General features: G+C 40.6%; 1 protein-coding gene across 1 annotated transcript in view; it reads right to left on the bottom strand.

The window, feature by feature from the left end:
* Positions 1-675: 675 nt before the first annotated feature.
* Positions 676-20,071, bottom strand: part of cacng7a (calcium channel, voltage-dependent, gamma subunit 7a) — an 81,755-nt gene continuing 62,359 nt past the window's right edge. Inside the window, exons 5-6 of the mRNA XM_034160190.1 lie at positions 9,478-9,623; positions 676-1,561 (exon numbers count right to left, since the gene is read on the bottom strand). Coding sequence (XP_034016081.1) covers positions 1,040-1,561; positions 9,478-9,623 — 668 coding nt within the window. The 3' untranslated portion in view covers positions 676-1,039. The remainder of the gene's footprint in view (positions 1,562-9,477; positions 9,624-20,071) is intronic.

Genomic DNA, 20,071 nt, shown 5'->3' with positions numbered 1-20,071 from the left:
GCTGTGAGCTTCTAGTGTCAGAATGAGACTTTAATCCTGATGTCTCAGCAACCTTCCAAAATCATTGTCTGAAATGGTTTCAGGTTAAATTTTCTGAAATGCATAAACAATTTGTAAATTATTTAAACAATACTGCCGAGCTAAGGCTTTGTGCAATTCCAGAAGTCTTGTGCAGAGTTCAGGTCCAGTTCTGGAATATGTCACATTCCCATACTGTGTGGAGCATTCGTACATCCATAGGACAGTAGGATTTTATGATACTGACTTATATTTCATGGCTAGTATGACAACCACCTTCAAAGCAAACTCATCACTACAAAACTGTTATTTCTTTTTTTAAATTTAGTCGATTTTGTTGCTGTCACACTGGATCATGCACATCATCGGGGATGTGATCACATTTAAAAATTCTGTATTTTTTAAACAGGTTTTATACTCATCGTTTCAGATATTTGTAATGTGTATTTTCCGGAGAAAAGGTTTTGACAGCTGTCACTTATATTAAATAAATAAATAAAATTTAAATGATGGATGATATCTGGCACCTTTCACAGAAAACAGGGAGTGTCTTCATTAAGGAACCAGTGATGCATTTATGGTCAGATGTACTGTTGAACTTCTAAAACGGAGCAGCGTTTTGGAGTTAATCCCAATGTCTACTACTGCTGCTTCGCGGTCCTGATGTTAAACGCATCTGCCAGAAACCCTGCAAATGTCTTGTTGCTACTAATCGTCATTTCCCTCCATCATCCTCTCCCACCACGTTAAAAGTTTTGTTAAGTGTCTGTCTTCATCTCGAGCCGGGAATCAGCGGTGAGTCATCCCTCTGCCCACCTTCCCCGCCTCCCCTCTTCTCTCCTCTTTTTGATCTCCTTAAACCTCCTGCCTTCTTCTTCTTCTACTCTGCTGTATTCTTCCTCTCAAACACTTCAATGCTACAGAATTTGCGTTTGTGTGTGTGTTGTTCTGTTGTGTGTCAGATGTTTAAAAGAGCCAATTTAACCTCCCCAGCCCCCCATCACCAGCCCCCACACATAGCTTAACATGGCGAGGCGCCCATTCGCATTAGAGTGTGGTAACGAGGGGGAGGAACGGCCGACGGCGGTGTGGCCATGGGCAGGGATTGCGATGGTGGTCCGCTCGGGTGAGGGTGGGAGGGAGTGTGAGAGACTCTGGGCAGGGTGGCAGTTGCGTGCAGCGGATGTGGCGTGGAGGAGGAGTGGGGGTAGGAAGAAGAGGTGGAAGAGGAGGAGGCTGGCTGGAGCTGATAGCTGGCCGCTGACGACGGCCCAGAGGAAGACGGCGTCGCCTGGGAACTATTGCACCCTTTGGGAGGCTGGTTCGAGGGTGGCGTTTCGTTGAGCTGGATGGAGATGTCAGAGGAGACATCGGAGGGGCTGCGACCGCGCTGTGGCGGGGGCCAGGAGTCCGGATGGAGGAATTGCCCACTGTAGTCACTGCAATCCGACATGCGAGGGCGGTAGAGGGCAGGGTGTGGCCGGTATAACTCCTCCTCAGCATAACGTTTCATGAAGAGGTAGACGGACATCACTCCTGCCCCCTGTGGTGGACAGAGACCAGCACAGATCAATCAATCTGATAACAGGACCCCAAAACAAGCAAACAAACAAACAAATAAACACCTCACTTTGTTGAGCTTTTATGTCGTATATAAAATCAAAACTGTTAACTTAGTGGCTTTTGGTGTGTCTCCATTGTGAAAACGAGCTGCTGAGTAACTTAACGTGGCACGGACATTTGTACTAGATGGATTGGATTGAATGTTTTCTGTGAACTGACTTTTCTGTTTAACCATCTGTGGGGTCTAAAGAGAACGGGTCAAAGAATAAATGTCCACTGAATGGAGGTTCAAGAGCCAGTCACAGAAGACTAAATGCTACTTAGCCTGGCTAACTGGCTTGGTGAGCCATTGTATTGACTGGGCTAAGCTAATTAGCTCAGTTACTACATAAATAATTATCATTGTCGAAAGCATTTGACACTGCTGACCATATTTTAAAACAGACTTCTTCAATCGGGACTCTCAGAGCAAGCAGTTGCCTGGTTTTCAATGTACCTCAGTGACAGGACTAAGTACATTAAATATGGTGGTCTGTGTTCTGTATTTGTTACTGTCCAGAAAGGGGTGCCACCGGGTTCTGTATTGGGTCCCCTTTTATTTATTATTTATATAAATGGTTTGGACTCTAATGTGTCAGATGCTAATTTGAATTTTTATGCTGATGACAGTTATTATTGCTGTGGTTCAACTGTTGTCCAGGCCACTGAATCCCTGCAGAAAGCCTATGTTGCTGTCCAGCACTCACTACTTCAGCTGAAACTAGTTCTAAATGCAGATAAGACTAAGCTTATGTTTTCTAATTCTAAAGTGGCCACAAATGATTCCCTCAGTGACCACTCAAAAAATGAAAGAGGTGGACCACATGTATAAATACCTGGGTGTATTTTGGTGTGAACCACCAAAGCCTGGGCGCGGTGAGCCACCAAAGCTCGGGTGCGGTGGTTGCTTATTATTTGTGGTGCAGTTTTGCACCTTCTTGGATCATGACTCTGAGCGATGGTCCACAAAGCCACTAAACTCCAGAGGATGCTTGGATTGGTTTATCTGATCTTCTCTGTCAGTGAGGGCGGAACAGCAGCAATGCCACATGAACATCCTTCCACAAATGGGAGATGGATGAGTGTAAGCAAAGGAAGGAAGGAAGGGAAGACCCAACCAGATTTAATTGCTTTAAGAAGTGACATCTAACTAGCGACTTTTAATATGACCAGAAGTTGAGATGTTTGACTGATTTGAATTTAGTTTCGCGACTGGTTTTCTGCACAACCATCTCTGGGGCCTGCAGAGAACGGGTCAAAGAAAAATAAACATCCAAGTGAGCAGTGGCTCACGAGACAGTCACAGAAGAGCGAACAGACTGGTCAGAGCTGATCTCAAACACGGGCAATATGGGCAACCTGGAAACAGCAGAAGACCACACCAGGCACCACTTTCAGATGGTAGTGCCACAGTCCGAAAGCGTGGATCACCTAAGCTTGTAGCAACAGCTCAGGGTGCTGGTGATGTCATGGTGTCGCGACTATGTGATGTCATCATGTCACAATGGATCAAAGTATCTCAGGAATGTTTCCAGCACTTTGTCAAATCTACACCAACAAGAATAAAGGATGTTCTAAAGGTAAAATGCTGTAAATCTGGTACCACCAAAGTGTACCTAATAAAGTGGTCATGTAAGTTTACATTATGCCTAAGTTATTTTTGGCTTATCCCGCTTGCTCATACTCACCACAACAGATTCGCTACAGATCTGCAGAGCACATGTTTTACAGCACATGACCTTCCTGACGCAAATTCAGACACATGAGGATAACGGGCAACGATCAGTCGCAGGGACGGAAGCACGATTTCAAACTGAATTACTGATTGTGGGTTAAATCTCATCTTTTCCAGCAAATAGTTGTACAAATAACATCTGCACAGAATACACTGTGCAGTGTTGAATTAACCCTGCAGCAAGTGCTCGTGGTCCCCTTCAAAATGTCAAATTAACTCTGTCCTGAGTGCTGAACTCTACTAGAATGTTAAATCAAAATCAGCACTTATACAGTTAATTTACACAATGACAGTTGATTTAATTTACGATCAATACTGTCAATACTAGTGTTAAAAAGTATTAGTGCTAAACTCCAGTGCATAGGTGTCAAAGAAATTCCAGAAAGTGCCAAGAGGGTGCTGATTTTCTTTGTAACCACCAACTCCACCATTGATTAACTCATGCCCTCTGCGCAAAGTGATATTAGTCAGTGAAATCACCTGGTTGGAATCAGCAAGACACTTAAGCCCTGGTTCCACCGAATAATGAACTTTGAATAATGAGCCAATCAGCATTTTTTTTTTGTTACGAGTGGAGTCAGAATATTCGGCTAACGAGGCTCATCTTTGAGCGTGGCGCTACTGCCAAGAAGTTCAAAATTTAGCAAAAACAGTGTGGGGCAGTTTGTGCACGAGGTACTATGAGGACAAATGAGGATGTTAGAGGCATGTTAGTGGTGAGGATGAGGCTATTAACAGCCCATTATCTGAGCACCTGGTGGCTACAAGGACAGGACAGGCTATTTTGGCGCCGTACTCTTTCGCACTTGGTTGTGACAATCCCAACCACTTTCTGCACTGGACGCTGTATAAAAATAATTATTTTCCAGTGGCTTAATCATTTTCACTCAGAGTTTGGCTGTTGAAAACACCTCTAATCACTTCAGGAATCACAGAAGACCATTCATCTGCAGCTTTTTTCCTCTCTCTCTCCTGCGCTGCATGAGGTGGAGAACGTATTTGGAAAAGTCTAAAAGGTAATTATTTGTAATGTTTATATTATAATGGCTTGGTAAAACAGTTGCATGTTCATTCGTTCTCATGATCAGCTGTACAAGCATGTTTATGATAGATTTAACATCTCGTTATGAGCTGTGCTGTGTGCGCTGACGCAATCACTCGCACTCGCTTGCAGTGTTTTTAGTTTGTGCAATGTTCATATATGTGGTTCATTATTCAAATAATCACTGAAATTTCTGACAAAGTCATACGTGGCTCTTTATTCATGGTTTTATTATTTGGTGGGACCAAAGGTTTATGCTCTAGAGAGTTAAATCAAGATCAACACAAATAAACTCTATCAAAGCCAGTGCATTTTATGCTATGATTGGATTACCTAATGTGGTGTCACATCAACTCTGTCCTAGGTTAAAAAAAACTATCCTCACTTGTAACAATTATTGCCAAAGTGTATCACTGTCATTTTCTACTGACAATAAAAAATCTCAAAGTTACTACTGCAATTTTCTTCACTTATATAAAAAAATCTGGGCATAAACGGGTTAAACTATATTAGTGTTATAATCAAGATCAGCACCAACACAGTTAAAATTAACACCATGAGAGAGTTGACTTCATACTTTGATCCAGTGGAGGCTTACAAAGCCTGGACTGGGCACCACAGTCCTCACATCCTTCTGTCAGAGTGCAGTGGAGAGCACCCTCACCTCATGTGTCACTGTGCTGCAGACAGAAAGACCTTGTAACAGGTGTTCAAGGCTGCACAGAAGATCACTGGGAGCACTCTCCTGGCAATTGGTGACATATACACCACCAGATGTAGGAGCAGGGCTGCCAACATCATGAAGGACCCCTCCCACTCTACACATGGAACGTTTGCCACCTTCCTCTCGGGCACGAGACTGCACAGCATGAAAGCTAGGACGACCAGGATGAAGAACAGCTTCTTCCCCAAATAAATAAATAAATAAATACAAATCTTTGAATCCTTGAGTGCCTATCATAGTGTCAAATCAACTCTGTCCTGTCCTGGTGATACAACAGATTGTTAAACTCAGTGTTAAAATTGAGATCAGCAGAAACAGAGTTTACAATACAGCAGAGTTGATTTCACACCCTGACAGATACTCTATTATAGTGTGAAATCAACTCTATCAGTGTTCAACTCCACCAGAGAGTTAACTAAAGATTGGCGCCAATATGGTCCATTTACAGTATAATAGAGTTAATTCAACATTATGATAGAGTTGATTTCACATTACTTTCAGTGTGACCACATGCACTCTCTGCAGTGTTAATCCAACACTAAGAAGTCACACACTGGTGTTGATCACAGATGTCGCTTTAAACCAGTCGTCCTGTGGGTAACATTTTAACCTTGCGTTGTTTGTTAGTGACTCTGCAGCTGTACAAAAAAAAAGAAGCTGTGTGGGAAAATGTGTCTGACAGGCAGCAGATCAGCAGATCTAACGTCTGTGAGCTCGTCTGTGGAGAAACTGACAAAGACACTCTACATCATTGTCAACTTACATCCAGTAAAAAGCTGGTGCATGTTTTGCCACAGGGAATCAAAATGGAAATTTTCTGCAGTTTCGCTGAAGCAGAAAGCGTTTAGGAAAGTGCAGAATCAGCACCGCCGTCCTCCGTGAACCGCAGCGCTCCGCCGTCAGCAACGAGAACAAAAAACTCAATGAATCTGCAGACGGCTGACAAAAAGGCCCCATGCACCTTGATGGAATCAGCCATTATCCAAAATGTACTGAGGGTGTCAGCAGAGCATCCGCTGAGCATTCACAGCTCATTCAGTATTCACTCGCGACATCATCACTGCAGCAGGAGAGAAATAAATGTTCCACCACATCATCGCTGCAACGTCACAGCTGCAGAACACCAGCCAACGTGTTCATGCCTTTATGAGAGAGAGGAATAAACAAGTGTGGGAGAAAAACGCCACAACGCCAACGCAGATTAGAAAAAGAGGGAAAAAAATAGACAAGAAGAAAAAGAACAGTGAGGAAGGACTAAAGGTTAAATGAACAGAGGAGATGAAAGAAAGACGGATGGAGGAAGCAGGTGAAGAGAAAAGGACATGAAAAGAGGACAGAGGACATTAGAATGAAATGCAAAGGAAGTAAATAAATGAGGGGAAACACTAGGTGTCGCTGTTGGGTACCTGTCCAGAAGGTGTGTCATTTGAGGAGATGAGTATAAATGTGTGTGTGTGTGTGGGTGTGTGAAGGGTTCAAATGCAAAACCCAGTATCTCCAAAACCATAAATTTTTAGTTGAGGCCAACATGTACTTGGCTGTCAAGGGGACCACCAGTGTGCAAAATATGAAAAAAAATTGATAAAACTGTTTTCATTTAGTGATAAAAGTCTGTGCATTTTCTGAAAATGGTTCCTTAAATATCCATTTCAACTGCATTTTCTCCATTTACAAAGAAAATACTTACCGGATTTTGCATCTGAACTCTTCATATATATACATCTCTCTCTCTCTCTATATATATATATATATACACACACACAAAAACAGGGATGATGCTACTGTGGAGATTATTTTGTGACACAAAGAGGAAAATGAGGGAGGAGGAGGCCAGAAACTGGTGTGCTGATGAAAATTAGATCAGGAAAAAACTAAATAACAAGGAGGAGAGGAAAAACGAGAAGAGAGGGAATAAAAGAGGAAAAAAATAAAAGGACTGCAGCAGAGAGACTTGAAGCACCCCCCCCCCCCCCATTGCTGCTGCCACCCTCGAGTATTAAAGCTGTTAACATTTATGAATACTGATGCAGGCAGGACGATGAGCTCCTCCACAGACATCAATTGAGCTGAACATTGTGTGTGTTTGCCCCCTTCTGGACATTCATATATGACAGTTTGTGTGCAAGGAAAAAAAACAAACAACAAACAACAACAACATAAAATTCTAAGTTAGCTCAACTTTAAAGCTGCAGTGTGCTGGATTTAGTGTCACCTAGTGGTGAGGTTTCAGATTGCATATGCTGTCATCTGTCACAATTTTGTTTTACCTCAAGTTTTACTTTTTTGGTGATGGTGAATTGTGCTCCCTTGACTCATCTTGTGATAATCTCTAGATATGATCCTCCAATTAAAAAAAAAAAAAAAAGATTTTTCTCACTCTTGTGAGCATGCACCAGCAGAACAAATACTCATTCCTCTTTTTTTCTTCAGTCTGCGTGTGTGTGTTTATGTGAACAAACAAACAGAAATATTCATTATTTACAGAAAAATAATGATACTATTGCATGCCTTGCTGGAGCAGTGCATTGCAGTCAGGTTCATAAGTATTTGGACAGCGATGCTAATTTTGTAGTTTTGCCTCTGCACACAAAGCAATTAAAAAAATGGCAGAAAATTTAATTTAAAATAGAAAATAATATATTATACATTCATTTTCGATACCTGTTTAGCCCAATTAATGGTCACGGGGTGGGGGGGGGGGGAGCTTCTGCCCATCCCAGCAGCCATACAGCAAGAGGCGGGGGTATATTATACTACATATTTCAAAAATAATATGTTTAAAAATAGAAAACAAAACAAACTAGATAGAAATGATAAAAGATAAATAAAAACATCAAAAATCCTGAATCACTGTCATATTTTTAGTATTTCTTTCTGAAATGCAAAACAAAATAAAACAAAACAAAAAAAAGCTTACATTTGAACAATACTTGTGGATATGGGCCACTTCTGAAATTGCCAGTGGTCATTTCCAATTTTGTGCAACAGCTTTGTGCATTTTTGGAAGTCACGTATGTTATTATACCGCCACGTTTTCAGTCCACGAGCCAAACGCAGCATCTTATTTCTGTCAGAATTTTATCTGTTTCTTGATATAAATGTTGAATTTCTCCATTTTGTGCATTATTTTGTTGCATTTTATGCAGCCAGTCTTCGCTGTGTGAGCCTGATCCCGTCAGATCTCAGAAGCTAAACAGAGTGGGTCCTGGGTACTACTTGGATGGAAGGCCAGGAGGGCCTGTGCGCTTTGCCAGTATGAACTGGAGTCATGTCAAGAAGGGCATCTGGTGTAAAACTTCCCAAATCCCAATGTGGATCTCTGCTGGACACCCTGTGGCAACTGAAAAGACAGTTTATTACATTTTATGGCAGTTGTTGTCGAAAACAACCCATCATGCACTTCTTTGTGTCACTCAATGCAACACTAAAACATGGCGTTGAGCTGTCAAACTGAGGCTTTTAATTTAAATAAAAATGCTGAATTTTTCAAATATATGAAAAAGAGGAAGGTGCATGTTTAATTTTCCACATAAAGAAAAGTTACACATGGAACTAGAGTGCACTACCTTAACCATAACAGCAGGGGGTCACCACAGCTGCTTCTGGAGATCACCTGATCTGCATGTTCTCCAGCTCTCAGAGGTGCTCACCAATCAGCAGACAGTAAAACACCAAACATGACTAATCAGCTGTGGTTGCAGCAGGTACAAACTAGAGGTGGGCGATACCAGGAATTTTGTATTGATCTGATACGAAGTAAATACAGGCCCAGTATCGCCGATATCGATACCGATACTTGTTCATATTTAAGCTTCACAGATACAAAGGATCCAAAAGACCTAGGATAGAATTTCGTCAAACATTGTATGTGACAACTAAAATACTATTATTATCACAATAAACATTTTTGTTTAAAAAATATCACTCAACACAACTTAAACAAAATCTCCTGAGGTAGAGGCTGACAAACCACTATACAAGTGCGCTGCTCCGTGTTGTTGACACAGCGCAGCGCTGCTCTAACACACAGAGAGTAGATTTTGATGAACCTGCGTATGCAGCAGTCAGTGCATGTGGGAGAGAAAAAAAGCTTGAGTATTGATCTTTTTACAAGAGGATCGTTCAATATCAATACCAGTGTTGGTATCGATATTAGCGATATTAGGATCCGCCCACTTCTAGTACAAACTGCAGCACATGCGCAACCTTACACGTAGTGCATATTGCGTTTGTCAACGTGCATGTACCACCTCAGCAAGAGATTCTATGGAAACGCTTTGATTTGTTGCAGCGTTACTATGACGTGTGTGTGTCTAAACACGTGGGTGAAGGTGTGAGCGCGCTTCCACCACTCACTTCTTTCAGCAGGAAGGAGGAGGCGGCGAAGGCGAAGGACCAACCGTAGTGGTAGTGGAAGAACAGCTCGGGTTCTCTGGGTCGGTTCATCACCTCGTCGTTGATACTGGAGATGTACAAAACCAGACCGACCACCAGACTCAGACCTGCACACACAACCAAATACTTAAATACATTCGTTTGTGTTCACATTTAACCACGTCACACAATCCAAACAATATGAGCACATAAAAAAACCCACAAACTTTTCCCCAGGTCGATAACTGCATGGAACGACTGCACCCTTGTTCAACGATCTTCCTGTCCACCCAACCTATACAATACAATACAATATAATCTCCCTAACTGATGTGACACAGCGCCCCCTGTGACCCCTAAAGGGATAAGCAGAAAAGAAGAGGTTGATAAATGCTGGATTCATAAATCAGTAAATCAAAAATGTGGGTCACGTGTCTCATAATATTCAAAATATTACCCTATAATCTCAATATTTAAAACTGTTCAAGAGATTATCTACACATTTTACATACTTTATCAGCCCTGTTCATTTGTCACGTTGCTGACATTTATTTATTTTTACTGAAATCAGGGCATAATTTTATTTCAAACTGTTTATATTTGTTGGTCTGCATGATTCATTTTTAATTTGGTGTAAGAATTTGAACTTTTCTTTTATGGCATTTTCATTTTCCTTCTCTTGAGATGTTCTGGTTTTTACTGTGGATATCACTTTGAAATTTTCTGAGTCCCAAGAGGTTTAGAATTAAATTTATCATTATTGATTCTTACGAATTTGGACACATTGATATAAAGTTTTATCATGTACTTTCTTCTTTTCTTATAAAATTTTGACTTTGGAAAGTGACACATACAGAATGAAAAAAAAAAAAAGACAGAACACAATCAAAGCTGAGATGTAATTCACAAATATCGCCACTAGATGCCAGCATTGTAACTGAATGGGCCTGGAGGACAAGGCAAACCGGAGAGCATGGACACAGGGAGGTTTGATGCTGGCACAGCTGGTTCACACACACAGTTTTGTCACCTCAGGGTGCACGCTGACTGACTGACAGCTTTCAGGAAAACCACTGGCTGATCGGTAAGGAAGATAAGTGGACTCTGTCAGGTGGGTCAGGTGGAGCCCCTGACAGGACGACAGCTGTTAAAATGACTTCTCCAGTCATTCCAGACACTGGAATGACAGCAACGGAGAATCAGATCTGATCCAAGAAGATCTAAGGGTCAGGATCTGCTCTATGTTCTGCAGCGTTAAGTAGCAGTGAAACTTTATGGGAATGAAAACACAAACTGCCCTTACAGACGCCCAAAGCCGTCAATAACAGCAGCAGAATTACACTGTGCACTTCTGACACTGCAAAATGTACTGCAAAGTACAATAAAGAATACATGAAGTGTATACATCATACTAGTTTCAGAAACATTCTTTTTATTCCTTGACACTTCTCAGTGGAGGTGGGCAATACCGGGAATTTTGGTATTGATCCGATACCAAGTAAATACAGGCCTAGTATCGCCGATACCGATACTTTTTCATATTTAAGCTTCATAGATCCAAAGGATCCAAAAGACCTAGGATAGAATTTCGCCAAACATTGTATGTGACAACAAAATACTTTAGTATCACAATCAACATTTGTTTAAAAAAATATCACTCAACACAACTTAAAATCTCCTGAGGTAGAGGGATGACAAACCACAATACAAGGGTGCGCTGCTCCGTGTTGTGTGACTCAGTGCAGCGCTGCTCTTACAGACAGAGAGTAGATTTTGATGAATCTGCGTGCACAGCAGTCAGTGCGTGCAGGAGAGAAAAAAAAGCTTGAGTATTGATCTTTTTACACAAGGATTGTTCAATATCAATACCAACGTTGGTATTTATATTACCAATATTAGGATCGATCCGCCCACCTCTACTTCTCAGGTCCTTTCCCAATTTCCACCAAACATCACATGTGGATGACATTAACCCAAGAACTTCCCTTAAGGCAAAGGTAAAGGTCATTAGGGTCAAAAATCTAAATTACAACCTTTGGCACACATATGTAGGTGGGGTCTACAATTGCCTAAGCAACTGGCAGCATCCCCTGACCCCCACACCCTTGACCCTCAACTGGAGTAAGTGGGTTTAGAAAATGGATGAACATCAACTTTACCAAAGGATAGTAGAGAAGCTTGAATCTTCAACTGGATTGGGTTGCTTGACACAAGGACATTTCGCTTCAAATCGCAGAAGCTTCCTCAGCTACAATTCTTGCTCTGGTAGTCTGACTTCTGTCTCACCCTTGTCGAGAAGAACCCATTAGGGTCAAGGTCACTGGGCTCACATCTTCACTCCTGTTTGCACAAAATGTGGCAGCCATTTGGAGGTGAGTTTTAATTGCCCATATGAGGTCAAATTGGCCAAAGGTCAACCACTGGTGGTCATGCTGATTGGTTAACTTGTGTGCACTGTTAAACTGAACACTCCATCTTAATACAATAATTAAATTAATGTTACTCAAACTTTGAAAAAAGTTATAGTCACTCATTTCCATTAATTAATCAAACTCAAAAATGAATTGTTGTCATAACAACTCAGTTCCTTTAATTGCATTTAAAGTTTTTGGGCTTTTAAGTGTTGGTGATGTATTTCCAGTGCATTCCATTCACTCATTTTAATTGAGTTTATGTAACAGAGGCCAGCAGGTGTCGCTGTGCAGATGTAGTTAGTAAACCTCACTCCCAACAGCTCAAAAGGATTCTCTGGTCACAAGGCCAGAGCCCTGGGTTTTAGCCTTCTGGTTAGAGAGTCTGACTTTCATGCCGGAGATCGGGAGTTTGCGTCCCGAGGGGAGCGAATGAGCGGAGTCCTAACAACACAAGGCAGGGTCAACAAGTAAACCAAAGAATGCATCAAAAAATCTAATCCAAAATATAATGCAAATTTTTTAGGCAGAAATTTGTCACTTTTTATTTGAAAAAAATAAACGAGATTTACATAAGTTTAATTAACTATAAATTATGTTATTAAAACTTTAACAATTACATTTTTGAAAATTATTTTAAGTTGGCAAATTCAAATGGTTTAAGGCAAATTGTTTCCTCAAATGGTTTGAGTTCAACTAACTCACTGAGTTTTATAGTGTGTACAGTGTATTTAGCCATTATAAATATTTAAAAATGTATACTTTTGTTATTTGTAAGGTCGTGCAGGCTTGTTTTTGGTGCCTCTCGGCTTGGTCAGGAGCTATAATGACACCTGTGGTTGTTACGTCTGTTTGTGTATCCAGTCAGCAGTCCACCACGCTAAGATAGCATCTGTGAGTGTAACCACCCTGAGGAGGCAGGGTGGCAGAAGGAGCTCAAGATGATGTCATGATCTATTCGAGAGATTAAGATAACTGACCGGAAATTCCACCCTGCCATCCTGCAGAGACACACGGCGGTGATGAGATGCTCATTTAGTCTTTTTGAATCATTTACATGCGTAGAATACATGCACTGAACAATACAGAGACAAAAACAAGAGTTGACAAACTAGTGATACAGATGCAAAACCTAACTCATATTCACAATGTGCTCAATTCACTAAACTGGTTTAGTAATTAAAAATGCTAGCTTCTTAGCTTTCCAAAGCTAGCTTCCTGATACATGCTACGTACAGTCTCTTCAAAACATTTCAGAAATGTTCATTCCACCCAGTAGTGGGTACAGTTCCGCTAATCCGCGAATTATCGAAGCTAATGTTTGCATTATCAGATTAGCTTTTCAGATAATTTTGAAAACCATCAGCGGACTAATTATCTTCCGATAAATTCTGGTGTGATAATTTTAGCCTGCTAACATATTTTTGCAGGCGTGGTCAACAAAGCATAACAGTGACAAACATTTATGAAGTCTGACATGATGGTACATCAGTACCTATGGTACAAATGTACCTACCTGTTAAATGTTTTGTAGTAGATGTAGAGTTCTATCCTCTGCAAACAGAGAACAGCTAGTTCAAGGAGAAACCACTCTATCCTCTGGGGACAAAAACGAACTGGTCCCAGAAAAGGAAAAAACATTTCTTTTAACCCCCATATTGACCCACTGGCAATATCACCCATGTCATCCAGAGGCATACAGTTTTAACTTATGGTTAAAATTTTAACCAAACTAAATTTAGACAAGTTATTTAAATTAACATCACTTCTGAAGGTTATAAAGTGAAAATATCAGATATATGTTTTAGTTTTAAAGTAATGCACTAATTTATAAGGTTTTAGTGTGGACTTTGCTGCCACAAAGTGCATTATGGGTAATCTCAGTACATTCACAACAGGAGAAATGCATTTGAGATGCTCTGATCAGGCTCCACATGGACAACAGCATTAAAACCTTTGTATATTGCGCCTAAAACTCTCGTGAATATATTCTCTGGGCTTATAGACATTGTTATTGTGTTTGTTTTATGTAAAAATGCCAGAAGCAGCTCAGGTTGCTTCTCCATTATTTCCAATTGCTTCCTAGTTTGCTCTTTAACATCTTGCTTATGTCAAACACTGTCCTCTGTTCCAGAGTAATATACATAAGATATCTGAAATTTGGTTTGCGTTTATTAAGTTCCACACATCTTAAATGTAGCAGACACGGATTATTTATTTGGAATATTTGTTTTAGCAAGTTTTCAGACTCCTGGCCAGTCGTGTTCATGGCAGTATTCGCCACACTACAGTTCGATTAGACAACCATCTGATATAACCAGGCTCAAAATAAATAGAACACTGCCCCCTACTGGCGCCCCGATGCTCAGACCCTAACCCATAATCCTTTGCGCGCCAGAGAGTTGTTGTAGCCTCTTGCTGCAGCTGATTAAAATAAATTAAAATGTGCATTTTGGTTGTAGAATGTTAATTTATAATTGTCATTGTGGATTCTCTCTGTGCTGTATAACCACAGCAACTCTCTGACGTGCAAAGGATTATGGGTTAGGGTCTGAGCATCTGGGTGCCAGTAGGTAGCAGTGTTCTATTTATTTTGACCCTGGTTATATCAGATGGTTGTCTAATCACAACTTGACTTTTAGCTTTTGCAAATGGCTTTTTTAAACATAAAAAATAGCATATTTTACAAAAGCAAATTTATATGTAAACACCAACACACACCTCACATTAATGTGTTGGTTTTTACCCAGAATGAATGAGTCAACCAATCAGTGTTAGCGGAGACTCATTTTACCCATAATCCCCTTGGCATCTGTCTGTGTTTGTCACAAAACTTTAGAATTGGTGCATTATTTAAAATTAAAAGATATGTGTTATATTTTAACTTTGTACAAATGACAGAATTGACATTAATGGAGTTATTCTATCCGGATTACTTTATTTTATAAATCAAAACCACAAGTCAAAACTGCTTTACTTTCCAAGACATCTGGCTCACGGTGACACGGCTATATGCTGTTAAGGAATAATGATTTTTTTGGGGCGTGTCGAGTTGAGCTTAGTTGCTCTTCTTACCTGTTTCACTGTTGCAAGGTATGTAGTAAACAGAAGCTTCTGGCAGTGGACAGGGTGCACAAAGATGGATGTGCTGACTCACTGTTTGGGTCTGTGGTCACATTTGACGCAACCAGAAGTGATCATGGTGTTTAAACTCAAAATCAGCTTGTTAGTACACTCAACAAAAATATAAACGCAACACTTTTGGTTTTGCTCCCATTTTGTATGAGATGAACTCAAAGATCTAAAACTTTTTCCACATACACATTATCACCATTTCCCTCAAATATTGTTCACAAACCAGTCTAAATCTGTGATAGTGAGCACTTCTCCTTTGCTGAGATAATCCATCCCACCTCACAGGTGTGCCATATCAAGATGCTGATTAGACACCATGATTAGTGCACAGATGATTAGAGCGTGCAATTGGCATGCTGACAGCGGGAATGTCAACCAGAGCTGTTGCTCGCGTATTGAATGTTCATTTCTCTACCATAAGCCGTCTCCAAAGGCGTTTCAGAGAATTTGGCAGTACATCCAACCAGCCTCACAACCGCAGACCACGTGTAACCACACCAGCCCAGGACCTCCACATCCAGCATGTTCACTTTCAAGATCGTCGGAGACCAGCCACTCGGACAGCTGCTGAAACAATCGGTTTGCATAACCAAAAATTTCTGCACAAACTGTCAGAAACCGTCTCAGGGAAGCTCATCTGCATGCTCGTCGTCCTCATCGGGGTCTCGACCTGACTCCAGTTCGTCGTCGTAACCGACTTGAGTGGGCAAATGATCACATTCGCTGGTGTTTGGCACGTTGGAGAGGTGTTCTCTTCACGGATGATGCGAAGGAGATGTGTTGCACTGCATGAGGCAAATGGTGGTCACACTAGATACTGACTGGTATCCCCCCCCAATAAAACAAAACTGCACCTTTCAGAGTGGCCTTTTATTGTGGACAGTCTAAGGCACACCTGTGCACTAATCATGGTGTCTAATCAGCATCTTGATATGGCACACCTGTGAGGTGGGATGGATTATCTCAGCAAAGGAGAAGTGCACACTATCACAGATTTAGACTGGTTTGTGAACAATATTTGAGGGAAATGGTGATAATGTGTATGTGGAAAAAGTTTTAGATCTTTGAGTTCATCTCATACAAAATGGGAGCAAAACCAAAAGTATTGCGTTTATATTTTTGTTGAGTATATTTGCAAGTGTACTGGAGACAAAATTAACGGTAAGCTGTAGCTTCCAATCATTTTTTGGGTGGTTTATTGGTTCAGCTTCATAAAAGATAACTTTTCAGTTAGCTGATTAACTGTTATCAAAGCTATCTTTTTGGTTAGCTGTGCCCACCACTGATCCCCCCCCCTGTAATGTAGCTGAGGCACATTCTGGGCCAAAAAGGAGAAGCTATGCACATATATCAAACACATGAAATGCTAAACTGGTACACAGTCATCAAGGATACGTACACAGAGTTATGTGGAAATAAAGCGCATGTAACAAGTAATTTGACACAAAGTCATTCCACCAGTACCCAAGGATCCTCCAAAGAGACCTGGTACCAAAGACATTCAGTTGTCACCTTATGTCACTGGTTAGAGTCCAAGTCTCACAACTACAGGGTAAGATGGGAAGCACCAGGACCTGAATGATTTGGACCATCGTTCTCCTGCAAAGATAGCAGCATCAACAAACACCTCTGGCCAGCAATCTCATGACTCCATAAATGCTTCCCAGACGTCTCTGGACTGCAAAGGCCGATGACCCGGAGAACTGAATGCCACAAGTTTTACTATATACAAAAACATAGAGCCTGTTTCCTCTGGGACCCGCTAGATCAACACAAGAACAACCAGACACAAGAACAGTTTCTTCCCACAGGCTGTTACCCTGATGAACACATTATCACTGACAAATAATACACAAAACACTCAAATACATATCACTCAAATAACTATTTGTACTTCTGTAACATCTATTGCACAAACATGTAGCTGACCTGCACACACAGACAAACACACATCCCGCACATCATAACTGTACATTACTGTATACTGCCTTTTGCATGCAAGTACAACAAACTTTGCTAAACCAGAGTCAAATTCTCTGTAGGTGCATACAGTAGTGTTTAGAATAATAGTAGTGCTATGTAACTAAAAAGATTAATCCAGGTTTTGAGTATATTTCTTATTGTTACATGGGAAACAAGGTACCAGTAGATTCAGTAGATTCTCACAAATCCAACAAGACCAAGCATTCATGATATGCACACTCTTAAGGCTATGAAATTGGGCTATTAGTAAAAAAAGTAGAAAAGGGGCTGTTCACAATAATAGTAGCATCTGCTGTTGATGCTACAAACTAAAAACTATTATGTTCAAACTGCTTTTTTAGCAATCCTGTGAATCACTAAACTAGTATTTAGTTGTATAACCACAGTTTTTCATGATTTCTTCACATCTGCGAGGCATTAATTTTGTTGGTTTGGAACCAAGATTTTGCTTGTTTACTAGTGAGCTTGGGGTCATTGTCATTGTCTCATTGATCCATGATACCTGGTATGCGATATATAGGCCCAACACCATAGTAGGAGAAACATGCCCATATCATGATGCTTGCACCACCATGCTTCACTGTCTTCACTGTGAACTGTGGCTTGAATTCAGAGTTTGGGGGTTGTCTCACAAACTGCAGCCCTTGGACCCAAAAAGAATAATTTTACTCTCATCAGTCCACAAAATATTCCTCCATTTCTCTTTAGGCCAGTTGATGTGTTCTTTGGCAAATTGTAACCTCTTCTGCACGTCTTTTATTTAACAGAGGGACTTTTGGGATTCTTGCAAATAAATTAGCTTCACACAGGCGTCTTCTAACTGTCACAGCACTTACAGGTAACTCCAGACTGTCTTTGATCATTGTGGAGCTGATCAATGAGTCAGCCTTTGCCATTAGGGTTATTCTTCTACAACCCCTGGCAATAATTATGGAATCACCGGCCTCGGAGGATGTTCATTCAGTTGTTTAATTTTGTAGAAAAAAAGCAGATCACAGACATGACACAAAACTAAAGTCATTTCAAATGGCAACTTTCTGGCTTTAAGAAACACTATAAGAAATCAGGAAAAAAAATTGTGGCAGTCAGTAACGGTTACTTTTTTGGACCAAGCAGAGGGAAAAAATATGGAATCACTCAATTCTGAGGAAAAAATTATGGAATCATGAAAAACAAAAGAACGCGCCAACACATCACTAGTATTTTGTTGCACCACCTCTGGCTTTTATAACAGCTTGCAGTCTCTGAGGCATGGACTTAATGAGTGACAAACAGTACTCTTCATCAATCTGGCTCCAACTTTCTCTGATTGCTGTTGCCAGATCAGCTTTGCAGGTTGGAGCCTTGTCATGGACCATTTTCTTCAACTTCTACCAAAGATTTTCAATTGGATTAAGATCCGGACTATTTGCAGGCCATGACATTGACCCTATGTGTCTTTTTGAAAGGAATGTTTTCACAGTTTTTGCTCTATGGCAAGATGCATTATCATCTTGAAAAATGATTTCATCATCCCCAAACATCCCTTCAATTGATGGGATAAGAAAAGTGTCCAAAATATCAACGTAAACTTGTGCATTTATTGATGATGTAATGACAGCCATCTCCCCAGTGCCTTTACCTGACATGCAGCCCCATATCATCAATGACTGTGGAAATTTGCATGTTCTCTTCAGGCAGTCATCTTTATAAATCTCATTGGAACGGCACCAAACAAAAGTTCCAGCATCATCACCTTGCCCAATGCAGATTCGTGATTCATCACTGAATATGACTTTCATCCAGTCATCCACAGTCCACGATTGCTTTTCCTTAGCTCATTGTAACCTTGTTTTTTTCTGTTTAGGTGTTAATGATGGCTTCCATTTAGCTTTTCTGTATGTAAATCCCATTTCCTTTAGGCGGTTTCTTACAGTTCGGTCACAGACGTTGACTCCAGTTTCCTCCCATTCATTCCTCATTTGTTTTGTTGTGCATTTTCGATTTTTGAGACATATTGCTTTAAGTTTTCTGTCTTGACGCTTTGATGTCTTCCTTGGTCTACCAGTATGTTTGCCTTTAACAACCTTCCCATGTTGTTTGTATTTGGTCCAGAGTTTAGACACAGCTGACTGTGAACAACCAACATCTTTTGCAACATTGCGTGATGATTTACCCTCTTTTAAGAGTTTGATAATCCTCTCCTTTGTTTCAATTGACATCTCTCGTGTTGGAGCCATGATTCATGTCAGTCCACTTGGTGCAACAGCTCTCCAAGGTGTGATCACTCCTTCTTAGATGCAGCCTAACGAGCAGATCTGATTTGATGCAGGTGTTAGTTTTGGGGATGAAAATTTACAGGGTGATTCCATAATTTATTCCTCAGAATTGAGTGAGTCCATATTTTTTTTCCCTCTGCTTGGTCTAAAAAACTAAGCGTTACTGACTGCCACAATTTTTTTTCTTGATTTCTTATAGTGTTTCTTAAAGCCAGAAAGTTGCCATTTGAAATGACTTTAGTTTTGTGTCATGTCTGTGATCTGCTTTTTTTCTACAAAATTAAACAACTGAATGAACATCCTCCGAGGCCGGTGATTCCATAATTATTGCCAGGGGTTGTATCCATTTTGATGGTTGTTTTCCATTTTCTTCCACACGTCTCTATTTGTTTTTGTCCATTTTAAAGCACTGGAGATCATTGTAGATGAACAGCCTATAATTTTTTGCACCTGCGTATAAGTTTCCCCTCTCCAATCAACTTTTTAATCAAACTACGCTGTTCTTCTGAACAATGTCTTGAACTTCCCATTTTCCTCAGGCTTTCAAAGAGAAAAGCATGTTCAACAGGTGCTGGCTTCATCCTTAAATGGGAGACATCTGATTCATACCAAATTGATGAACTCACTGACTGAATGCCACACTACTATTATTGTGAACACCCCCTTTTCTACTTTTTTTTTTACTAATAGCCCAATTTCATAGCCTTAAGAGTGTGCATATCATGAATGCTTGGTCTTGTTGGATTTGTGAGAATCTACTGAATCTACTAGTACCTTATGTAACAATAA

Source organism: Thalassophryne amazonica, chromosome 20 (assembly GCF_902500255.1).
Source record: "Thalassophryne amazonica chromosome 20, fThaAma1.1, whole genome shotgun sequence".
In the NCBI taxonomy this organism is placed as follows: Eukaryota; Metazoa; Chordata; class Actinopteri; order Batrachoidiformes; family Batrachoididae; genus Thalassophryne; species Thalassophryne amazonica.
This window is presented reverse-complemented; position numbering and strand designations above follow the sequence as displayed.